Genomic DNA, 12,003 nt, shown 5'->3' with positions numbered 1-12,003 from the left:
CCTCAGTCAGGCCTCTTGTTCAGGCCTTGGCACTTCAGGGATGTGGTTTAGTGCTGGGCTGACAGTGCTGGGTGAACGGCTGGGCTTGATGAGTTCAAAGGTCTTTTCCAACAGAAAGGATTCTAGAATTCCAGGATTCTATCTGCTGGATTTAGCTTGGTCCATGTTAGCAGCATTATTTGCTCTGAAAGTTCCCTCTTGGTCAGCTCTCGAGGCCTAAGGCTTCAGGCCCTTTAGCTCCTGGTGCTAAGCTGCTCATGCTGAACGAGATGAGTCGAAGAGAAGAATACAGTTCATCCAATTCCTTCTGGGACACTGAGAGGGGAGGGTGTGAAAACAGGAGCATTGCTTGGTGTCACCTCCTCTCTGCCCTTCACGCCTTTCAGTGCTCTGAAACAGCCAAGAGCTTTCTTCAAGAGTGCAAGGAAGCAGCTGTTCCTTCTGCCAGGTCTGGTTCTCTCCAGTCTCTGCACTTGACTGCTTTTGTCCCTCTTGCTGTGCCCTCTGTTCCCCCTCTGCTCACTGGCTGCTGCCCAGGACTGTGGAACTGGCCCAGATCAAGTGCTCGAGAGCCTCATTTCTCTGCCCTTGGAGCTGCCTGGGCACAGCAGCCTTTTCCATCTGCAAGCTCCATATGGACAGGGAGTGCCCAGCTCCGTTCCTTGCACAACCTGCAGGAGCCCAGGGCCTGCCATCTCAAGTCCCTGCTGGCACTGAGGGCCCCCAGGTGCCTCAGGCTGCTGTGACACCACTGCAAACAGGAGGCAAGAGTGGCAGGGGCTGTGCTCAAAGTCAGCTCCATTTGCTGCTGCTGCTGCTGCTGCTGCTGCTGCTGCTGTGGGGTCATTTGTCCAGCCCTGCCCCAGACTCAGGGATCAGCTCCAGGCCCTGCTGCTGCTCCCTCGGGATCAGCCACAGTTTGGTTGTTGCTCTCAATGCCAGCAGAAGCAGTGGCTGAAGCAGCAGGTGCTGACAGTGCCCCAAGCCCCGGGGCCAGCGGGAAGGGAGCTGCTTCACATGAGATCCAGGAGCAAAGGACATATCTTTTTTAGGACATGTTTTCTGTTTAAGGAAAAAAAGAATAGAAAAAAAGCCTAGATGAAATATGAAAGATAAAAACAAAACTCAGGTGTGCAGTGTAAAATCGTCTGTAACTTTGGGTTAAGAGGTAACTGATCTTTTGTAAAAGAGAGCTCAGTTATTTACTTTGTCAATGTGCTGATAGCATGGATCTATCTTACTGACTTCAGCAGCCTTTTTTTAATAGATTTTGGGGTTGTTTCCAATATTAAGTTATTTTAAATTGTGGTTGAAGCAATCAGAAATTGATTGTGCCATGCCAGCTCCGAGCAGGACTGGGAATCCAGATTCTGCTGATCCCCATCTCATTAGCAAGATGCCCTTCCTTCTCACCCTGCAAATGAGCTGTGCATTCCCTTTGAAATTGTCAGGGGTTTCTTAAAGATGCAAAGTCCCACTTACAGCTTTTTGCTCTGGTTTGGAAGTGGAGAAGGGCAGTTCTTCATTCACCAACTCCAGACTGCACTGCCTTAGGAACACAACCCACTCACCAGGTTTGGCTCACTCGTGGCACTTCTAGAGGAGGAAGAAAGTGCAATTGCACAATTCCAACGCAAAAGGAATGAAGAGTGGGACAGACAAAACATCCTGTGGACATACAGGCATTCAGCTGGGACTGTGGAGTGTTGGGGTTATTGCCAATTGGATGTGTATCCCTCACTGCAATCTCTGGGCCTGCAGGAGAGTCTCACTCACCTGCACAAGCAGAAAGCTCCGTCGGTGTGCTCAGAACAGGCTCGTCTGATGCAGAGCTGTCAGAGCAATGGGAGGGCAGAGCAGGCCCAGCCGTGCTCAGGGCTGAGCCCCAGCAGAGCCCTGGCAGAGCCCAGAGCAGCCTCAGCATCCGCAGAGCCCTGCTGGAAGGAGAGAAACCAGAAACTGCCCATCAGCTGAAGGCTCCTGTCCCCCTTGTCCCAACTGCCTGCAGTGCCCAGGCCATGCTGGCTGAGCTCAGAGCTGTGCCCAAACCTCCCCATCATTGCTGCCTTTGGGAGGAGAGCAGGAGGGCAGGACATGTGCCCAGCCTCCAGCCAGCCCTGGCAGATCCACCTCTTCAGCAGCTGCCCAGAGCAGGATGCTCCTGTGCTCGCTGCCATCTCCCCAGAGCCCTCATCTCACCCCTGCCGAGAAGATGGGGATCCACCTCATGGCATCTGCTGCTGGAAGAAAAGCTGCTCCCAAAGGATGTCCTCACCTTTCTCCAAGGGCACATCTGAACCAATTCTGCAGCTGGTCCCAGCACTGCTCCATCCAGACCAGACAACAGTGAGAGCTCTTCCTTTAAAAACCAAACAGCAGAATAATGAGATTAAAAACCAAAGGTGGAAACAAGAAAAAAGTTACAACATTATCACTGTCAGGAGCTCAAGGAAGGACTGACCCCTCCATGCCAGGGAAAAACCCACTCACGGCTGGGGAAAACCAAGGTTTCTCCCTTCCCCCTTCATTGCTCCCCCAAAATAATGGTAACCCAGGGCAAATAAGAGCAGTGGAGCAGCCCAAGCCCTTCCCTACCAAACAAACCTGCCTGCTGCACAGCTTCTGGAGTCCCACCTCTGCTTCCCCCGTGGGGGTTTGTTTTGGTCAGGGTGGCTGCTCCCAGCTCCAGCCCCAGCCCAGGACTCGCTGCCTGCTGGGGGCTGCTGCTAGGGCCTGGGGCTGCTGCTCCCATTTGGGATCCAGCCCAGCTAAAAATCAGCTTGGCAGCCCACTGAAGAATGAGCTGCACCTGCCCCAGCAGAGCGGGCAGGGAGTCTTCGGTGCCCAGCCAGGCCATGCAATGCCCACGTGTGGGAGCATCCCCCTGGCTGTGGACTCATCTGCACGTTGGCTCTGGAGCCTGGCTCTGAGGCAGGTGCCCAAATCCCAGTGCATCGTCTTCAGCTTACCAGGGGCCAGGTCGAGGGAGATCTTGTCATCCTCAACATCATCCTCCATGTCTCCAGCAGCAGCCCCACCTGGTGCAGCTCCTCTGGGGGCTCCTTCTTCCCTGGGGGTGGGAGAGACCAGGCTGTCAGTGTTCTGCCCAGGGCCCCAGCTGAAGTGCGCCGAGCAGGACAAGCAAAAGCAGCTTTCGTGGTGGCCAGCAGTGCTGGCAAGAGCAGCTCAGCTCCAGCACATGAGAGAGCTGCGTGTTCCCATCTCATGGCCCCTGCTCCGTGACACGGGCATGACAAAAAAGGCTGCGTTCCTTGGATTTTTATTGCCAAGGGATTTGTGTGGAGCTGCCACTTACCAGGCCAGTGAATCCAATGGGCTGTGTGGCTCTCTCCCTTCTTCTACGGCTGATGAATATCCTGCACCCAAGGATCACTGAACAGGTCTTCCAAGGATGGCCTGTCCATGGAGTGCACGGATAAACACCACCGGATGAGTCCTTGGCAGTCTGCGGAGAGGAAGCAGAAAGTGCCAGTCAGTTGAAGAAGGCTCCTGTCTGCTTTGCCTCACTATTCCTGAGCACGCCCAGGCTATGCTGGATATGCTCAGAGCTCAGCCTAAGCTTCCCCATGCATTCTCTGCCTGGGAGGAGAGCGGGACGTGTGCCACCTCCCCAGCAGCTGCCAGAGCAGGAGCTCATGAGCCCGCCGCTGTCTCCCAGCGCTGCTCTTCCCCCCCGTGCTGCAGAGATGAGGATGCACCTGGAGAGAGCCGTTCTGGCAGCGGGAGCTGGCCCCAGCTGATACTTCGGCCCCTGCTGAACGGGTGCTCCCCGCAGACCATCTGGTGCAACACGATGCCCAGAGACCAGATGGTAGCTGGCTCGCCGTAGTACCAGCCGAAGTCCTTCCACTCCGGGGGGCTGTAGGCTGCTGTTCCTACAGAATACACACACAGTCCATCAGGGGAACGCTGCCTGCTCCCAGAGCCTCGCCCCAGCATCCCTGGGCACGCTGTGCGAGCCACTGCCTTCTCGCCAGCAGCACCTGGGACTCGTGCACAAACCTGGGCTTGCAAGAGGGCAGCCCTGGGAAGCCCTGGGAAGGCCCAAGCTTGGGCCCTGACATGCTGGGCCACCAGATGCTGGGAGTGGGAGCAAAGCCCTGGCTGGGCTCACCTGCAAAGCTGGTGTATGCTGCCTCCTGGAGATAGGTGCCACAGCCGAAGTCAATCAGCTTGGCCTGTCCCGTGCACAGGTCGATGATGACGTTCTCTGGTTTGATGTCCCTGTGCAGGACCCCGCAGATGGTGCAGTGCCACACAGCCTCCAGGACCTGCTGGAACAGCTCCCGCGCCACCTCCTCGGACAGGAAGCCCCGTGCCCGAATGAAGCGGGAGAGGTCCTGGGAGTGCTCCGGGCGCTCCATCACCATCCAGATGCAGGTGGAGAGCTCAGCCCACTCCAACAACTGGATGATGCTAGGGCACCCCGTGGACACCTTGCTCAGCAGGACTATCTCCAGGGGTGCGCTGGTGCCGTCAGGCTGCGGGAGGAGCACCGTGCCGTCAGCGGGGCTGATGCCGTGCCAGGGCTCCGCAATGATGCCCTCAGCCAGCCCGGGATGCTCTGCGTCCTCCGCTGAGCCCACGCTCCCGCTCCCTCTCCATCCCTCCCTCCTTCCCTCCCTGCAGGCGTCCTGGTGCCCTGCCGCCTGCCGGGCCCCGGCTTATCCCCACGGACCCGGCACGCCCCGCTTTCTCCCGCTCGCCCCAATGGCTCACTCACCAGCTCGGCCCAATGCCGGATGCGGCTCCGGGACACACACTTCATGGCCACCTGCGAGCCAAGGGGAGCAGTGGCATGAGCTCGCCGCCCGCCCTGCCCAGCCCCACCCTCCTCCTCCTCCTCCGCCCGCCGCCAGCCCCACCACTCACCGGGGCGCCGTCCGCCACGCGTGTCGCTGCATAGACGCTGCCGAACCCGCCTTTGCCCAGCAGCGAGCCCACCCGGTACCGCTCCAGCAGGGCCTCCGGCGTCGTTCCTGCGGGCGAGACGCGGATCTCAGCCTCCGGCCCGGGGCCACCCGCGGCCCCCGACCGCCTCTGCACCGCCCCGGGCCGGGCATCGCCCTCGCAACGGGGCAGCGGCGGCTCGGGGCCGGCGGCCGCGCTGTTGAGCGGCGGAGCTCGGGCCGGGGAAGCTGCGGCCGAGGCGGCGGGAGCGGCCGAGTCGTGTGTGTCCTCCTCGGGCCCCGGGAGGAGCCGGGGCCGCCGCCGGGCTTGGAGCCGGGGCCGCCGCCGGGCTTGGAGCCGGGGCCGCCGCCGGGCTTGGGGCCGGGACAGCCGGGGCCGCCGCCCGCACAGGCGGAGCCAAGGACAGGCGATGCTGCCCCAGCCGTGGCCACTGAGGCCCGCCCAGCAGCGCCACAGCCATGCCGACGACAGCCGGGCGGAGCCGAGAGCGCGGCGGGCCGCCCGGGGGCGGGAAGGGGGCAGCCCCGGCCGGGGCTGGGGGCGGGCCGGGCGCATGGCCCCGCCCGGCAGGGGGAGAGGGAGCCCGCGGAAGGAGAGGACACAGGGAAAGGGACACCGGGAGAGGAGGCGGGACAGGGGGAGAGGGAGAGGAGGAGCAGGAGAAAGGGACGGAGAGGGTCCTAGAAACTGTTCCTTAGCTGCAGCTGCGCCGCTGCCGCCGCTGCCGCCGCTGCCGCCGCTGCCGCCGCTGCCGCCGCTGCCGCCGCTGCCGCCGCTGCAACTGAAGCTCCGGGGCCGTTAGTCCGAGTCTCCGTTAGTCCGAGTGGCCGTTTGTCCGAGTGGCCGTTTGTCCGAGTGGCCGTTTGTCCGAGTGGCCGTTTGTCCGTTCCCCGCTAGCCCCCGCGCTCCCCACGGCCGAGCCCCGCGCGCCCCCGGGGGCAGCCCCTGAGTCTGTCCAAACACGGGAACTTTGCCGTGTTCAGCCCACATCCAGAGGCTTGACTGCTGCACAGTGGCACAGCAATCCCCTTGGCTGCTCTGTGCATTGTCCCTGCTGAGGGTCAAACACTAGTGGAGCACATTCCCTGTCTCTAGAATTCATACCTGAACCAAGCACTGCACTTGTGTCTCCAGCATTGCTTTCCAAGCAGAACGGGGGAAGACAAACTGTGTGTAACTCATGGTATTACAGAGAGTCTAAAACATGCTAAGTCATGGATCTTCGAGGTGAGATCCATTCCAGTTAATGCCATAGAGAAGTAGTGCAACATGGAAAAGGAGAGCACATAAATAAATAGAGGAAAACATCTCAGATTGTTTCTTTGCATTTTCATTTCACTTCTGGAAAGCTGTTTCAGTTTTCCAGGAATCTTCTCCACAGTCCTGTTTGCTCTTTTCAAGAACCTTTCCTGGAGGGAATGAATTGCAGGGATTATTGGGCTGAGCTGGCCCTGGCCGGGTGCCAGGTGCCACCAAAGCCGCTCTATCACTCTCCTCACAGGTGCAGGACACAGAACTCAGGAGGAAAGGCTCGTGGGCTGGGATAAGGGCAGGGAGAGGTCACTCACTGGTCACTGTCAGGGGCACAACAGACACAAGTTAGGGAAATGAATGGAATTGATTTCTAAGCAAATCACAGTATGAGAAGGAGAACTAAAACAAACCCTAACAAAACAGTTTCCCCACCCCTTCCTCCTTCCCAGGCTCCCAGCCTCCACCTGCAGTCCCTCCTCTGCTCTCTCTGCAATTGGAAATTTGTCACCAGTCACAGACTTTGCTTTAGCCTCATCTCGGGATCCCTTCCTGGAGAGGAAGAACTTTCTCCAGCAGAGATTTGGAGTGTGACAGACTTTGAGGCTCAGGGTGTTTCTCCTGCAGCTCCTTGTAGATCTCCTCTTCCCGTGCTGGGTCTCCTGCACCACAGAACTCTGCCAGCTGCAGCTTTGCAAACATCAGGTCAAGGTCTGGATGTTCCTGAACAATTTGCTCGAGGTCCCTGGGGGCTGCATCCAATGCATTCTTCTTGTCTTCCCCCTTTGCGTGGAGCCAGTGGATCTGCTGGCCCCTGGCCAGGGCCTGGCAGAGCAGGTGGAACCTGGGTCCTGCTGCAGGAGCTGGGGGAGCTCCAGGACTCGCTCTGGCCGCTGGGGCAGCCACAACACAAGCCGTTCCCAGCCAGGAGCCGAGGGCTCCGTGTGGCTCTGCAGGACCTTGTCCCTGGGGCTCGTCTGGATCAGCGCGGGCAGCTGGGCTGCACTTGGCTTCCTTTGTGTCCCTGCTTCCCCTGGGACAGCAGCTGCCCAGCGCCGAGGGGACAGCAATGGCACCGGGGCAGTTTGGGGTGAGGTTCAGTGTCTGTGCCTGGCAGAAATCCCAAATCCTTCCCGAAGGAGCAGAGAGTGCTGACAGAGCACAGGATGCTCTGCTGAGCACGGGATGGACCCAGGGTGGACAGCTCCGGACTGGTGCTGCCAGTGCCGCGCGGGGCGGGGCCGCTTTGGGGACCCCCCAGGGCAGAGCGCTTTGGGCTGCTTTGGGGCTCTGGGCACCTGCAAAACCGGCGCTGGGCACGGCAAGAGCGTGTGGGGGCAGCTGGGGCCCTACTGGTGGCACTGGTGGCGCTGGGAGTCCCCTGGCCACAGGTGAGGAGCTCTGGGGTGAGCTGGGGGAGGAGCAGGGGGATGGGGCTGGTAGATGTGAGAAGGGGTGCTAAAAGGTGGGGTGAGACCCCCCTAACCGAGTGGGAGTGGAACCCTGTAAAAATCAATGTTTACCAAATATGTTAAAAGCCACTAAGAATGAAGAGGGATGGATGAATTACCTTTTGTAATGAGGGAAATAAAGGAAAAAACCCACTGGGGGACTGAGTCCAGGATATCTAATCTCTGAAATTCTCTGCTTGGTGTGGGATAGAATGAAATTGCAAAATCGGTAACAGTGAATTGTTCAATTTATTTAAAAACAATCCCATAAACAGGAAAAGGCCACCTCCTGGAACAGTTAAACAGGGAAATTCACCTGGAAGTTACTGGAAATCTATTTCTCCAAATTACCCAGACAAATTTGGAATCACTGTCTTTTGGTATTGGTGGACAAATTTTCTGGATGGCCAGAGGTCTTTCCCTGTTGCACCAATAAATCCAGGGAAGTGGTAAAAATTATGCTTAATCAATCATACCAAGATTTGGGGGCAACTTGGTTTGTCTTCAGGGAGAAGCCTCCATTTTATAGCAGATGTGGTGCAACAGCTGAGCAAAACCCTGGGTATAAAAAGGGACTGACACAGCCCTTGATGACCACAGGTGAGTGGGAAAGTGGAAAGGATGAATCAGAATTTGAAACAACAAATTAGGAAAATGTGCCAGGAAACCTCTTCAAAACAGCCACAGACCCTTCCTCTGGCTCTTCTGTGAGTCAGAATTCAGCCAGGGACAAAAACAGTGAATTGCTGTAGGGTTGGCTGTACCAAACACCATCAGTTCCTGGAGAAATCCATCCAAAGGGAGAAACAGACTTAAATCTATACCTGGTTTCTTTAGGAAAGGTGGTTTATAACCCTGTCAGGACCAGTTGCTGTGGATGTCCCTGTTGATCCATTCCAGTCTGGGGATTTTGTGTATGTAAAGAGTTGGAGCTCTGAACCCTTGAAGGAAGAGTGCAAAGGAGCTTTCCAAGTTCTCCTGGTAACCTACACTGCCCTCAGGGTGGAAGGAATTGAACCCTGGGTTCATCACACACAGGTAAAACCAGCAACCACATATTAAATACAGCAGAGAGAAAACTGACTGATACCCTGGACCCTACAGGTTATATATATATATATATACTACTGTTTTAGGTATCAAATATGAGTTTCTAAGGGGATACTGTTTATTGGATCTAGATGAAGATGATGACTAATTGCATATTTATAATAACATTAGAAACTATGTTGTTAACCTCTGGGGAGGGGAATGTGGTCCTAAAGTTAGCGCAAGATTTTTGCAGATTACAGAATGTAACCCCTGTAACAGCTTGTTTGCCAACACATTTTCTCTGCAGAAAATCCAATTCCGTGGGGAGCTTTAGTCAGTGCTTTGACAAAAATCTGGGAACAGGTGTGGGAAGGAAGTAGCACCCAGGGCAAATGGAAAGGGATGGAAGGAGAATATTCCTTCCAAAGGAATTCTTACAGATCAGAACGATACTGTTGAGAATTGTAAAAACTCAAAACTGGATCTGGAAATCACCTCAGGAAATACCTATTGGCTGACAGATTACACCCCTTGGGGATGTCAAATTCCAGAAGTATGGAATAGCCCTCAGACAGGACAGTGGGAATATATCCAGCCAGTTCAGTGGTGTCTGGACTGGGAAGGGAGCCCAGGCCTCCCAGAGGACCCCTTACAGGTGGGTATAAAATACCCTGATTTAATAAGGCCAAGGCCAAAGGATCCCAGGGCAAAGGAAAAGTGGAATTGCATTTGGATAGACACTTGAACTGTTTGGAATCCTGAGGTACAGTGGCTCATGGCTGTGGCCCAGGCTCTGAGGGTGGGATGTGTCTGTAGAAATTATTCTGCCTTTCTTAATGACACCTGTTAGGTCTCACCTAACAAACAGTTCAGCTTGGCGAGACACAGACTGTCAGCAGGACATGGTAAAATCATTAGTTCACTCAGGATGGGTGGGAAGTGATGGAATTTGGGGCACACATTTGCCCTTGGGGGAATCAAGAGCACAATGGACACTTGGGGTTTTAAGGTTATGTCCCTTGTGGAAGGAATCACCCCTGGGAACCCAGCTGTGGGGAAAGGTTAAAGGGGATGAAACTTGGAAACATCCCAGCATGGGAACTGCAGTGGGATGGATTTTAGAATCCATCTTTACTCCTCAGAGATCTGCCTTTAGGAACAGACCAAACACACACCATTGGACTGCAAATGGGAACTTTAGTGAATGCAACTCAGTTGGGGCTTACTGAAATAAATGAGCAATTGAAAGCCACAACTAAAATGACCTTACAGAACAAACTGTCATTAGATCTTTTGCTGTTACATGGAGTATGAGGATACTTGAATTGAAACAACAAACTTGTGTGCACCTTCTAAATGTGATGCTGAATTGGATGATTAGGCAGAGAGGATAACATTGGTTGCTGCATCCAGCAGGGAATTAAGGGGAGGATTAGAAAGTAACTGGTTGAATAAAATATTTAAAGGACTTGGATTTTCTCTGACTGCTTGGTTGGCCTTACTTTTGTAAAATATGATTGGGATCACAGTAATAATTGTGATTATGACACTTGTTTTAAGCTGTGTGAAGAATACAACTGTGAATGCAACTGAGGAACTGACAGAATGTGAGTAAAAGAGCAGAGTGAGGCTTATGAAGGCTTGAAGGGAAGAGAAGCTTTCCAAGCCTCAAAGAGGGGGAATGTTGCCAGATGAAGAATCATTTGCACCTGCTGGGTTCATACAATGCTTATTCTCCAGAACCCCCTGGCCCCTGGAACCACACCATGCTTACTGTGTAGGAAGCAATCAGCCCAGGTGTGCCAACTTCTACCAGCTCACCAGGCAGTCAGGTACGGCTTTGGGGTCACCAACCACCAGGGACCACCAAAGAGAGCCCCAGGACAGAAGAACAGATGTGCAAAGGGTGGGGGAAATATGGTAATGATTTTGGGGAAAGATTATCATATGTAAGTTTATTGTGGGACAGTCATTGAATATGTATGTAAAGTACAGGCTATAAACAGGAACTTTCCTGTGCTCAGCATGCACAGCTTTGGGAGGAGCTATTCCCTGTGCATCTGGCAGAATGAAAAATGCTGCTGCTTAATGCTGCATTGGGGTTAAGGAGGTTTTTATTTTATTGAATTGTTGGTAACACCTCTGTGACTGTCATAGAGCCACAGAGCAGCTGTGATGTCAGAAAGGTGCTGTGTGACATCACAGAATGGGTTGTGTGAGGACATCGAGCAGCTGCAACATCATAGAGTGAATGTGTGACATCACAGAGCAGGCTGTGACACAGAGGAGGCTGTGTGACATCACAGAGAGGTGTGACATCACAGGATGGTGATGGGACATGGTAGAGTGGGCTGTGAGATCACAGAGCTGCCTGTGGGACATCACAGAGTAGGCTGTGACACTGCAGGGTGGTGCTGTGACATCACAGATGGGGCTATGATATCACAGAATGGGTAGTGACATCAAAGGCGGGGTGTGTGACATCACAGGGTGGCTGTTACATCACAGGGCAGGTGTATGAAATTACAGGGAGGTGTGACATCATAGAGTTGCCTGTGACATCACAGGGTGGCTGTGTGATGCAACAGGGGACTGGGTGAGCTCACTGGGAGGTTACTCCACCCTGCCCACCCTCACAGTTCCCCCAGAGAAGTCCAACACTGCTGATCTGACCCCAAGCACTGTCCCACCTGCAGGATCTGCTTCCCATCAGCCTCTTCCTCCTGCAGCCCCAAGCCCAGGTTGGTGCAACACAAAGGGCACTGGCTCAGAGTCATCCCCCGGCAGGGGCTGTGCACCCCCTCTGCCCCCTCCCCAAATTCCCTCCTGGGGGGAGCAGGAGCTGGGTCAGGAGCCCTGTGGGGAGGGAAAAAGAGGTGACACTGGGATGGGGGGGTCACACACACTCTCAGAGACACACATGACCCCTGTGGACACCCTTCACCTTCTCCTGCAGAGCCAGGAGGATGAACTCCAACATGGAGCCCCCAAACCCCAGCAGCACCTTGGGGGGTGGGGTATGGTGGCAGCTTTGGGGGTCTGGGTTTGTCATGACCACTCAAAAACCCTCTCCCAGCCCCACAGCCACTCCCAGGCCCCTCAAACCACCCAACAGCTCCTCCTAGGATGCTCCCAAACCACTCCCTGCAATATCAATGGGCCCAAGAGCCACCATAACCCCATTCCCATCTCCACCTAAACCCACCCAAATTCTCTCCAAGTCACACAGCCCTGCCAGGACCCCAAACCTCTCTCACAGAGCATGCCAAACTCCCTCTCAGCACCACAAATGCCCCCAAAAGCCACAAAAGCCCCTCCCAACCCCCCCTAGGATTCC

The 12,003-nt window shown here is 55.2% G+C and overlaps 1 protein-coding gene across 1 annotated transcript; it reads right to left on the bottom strand.

The window, feature by feature from the left end:
* Positions 1-3,654: 3,654 nt before the first annotated feature.
* LOC146420119 (serine/threonine-protein kinase pim-1-like) lies at positions 3,655-5,392 on the bottom strand. The gene is made up of 5 exons (XM_085048625.1): positions 5,321-5,392; positions 4,894-5,202; positions 4,745-4,795; positions 4,136-4,502; positions 3,655-3,896 (listed from the first exon to the last, which is right to left on the bottom strand). Exons 1-5 carry the CDS (start codon positions 5,390-5,392, stop codon positions 3,655-3,657), a joined length of 1,041 nt encoding a protein of 346 aa, XP_084904751.1.
* Positions 5,393-12,003: the final 6,611 nt, after the last annotated feature.

This window comes from Lichenostomus cassidix, unplaced genomic scaffold, assembly GCF_008360975.1.
Source record: "Lichenostomus cassidix isolate B80296 unplaced genomic scaffold, HeHo_3.0 HiC_scaffold_78, whole genome shotgun sequence".
Lineage (NCBI taxonomy): Eukaryota > Metazoa > Chordata > Aves > Passeriformes > Meliphagidae > Lichenostomus > Lichenostomus cassidix.
Note: the sequence above shows the minus strand (reverse complement) of the source record. Positions and strands in the feature narration are given on the sequence as shown.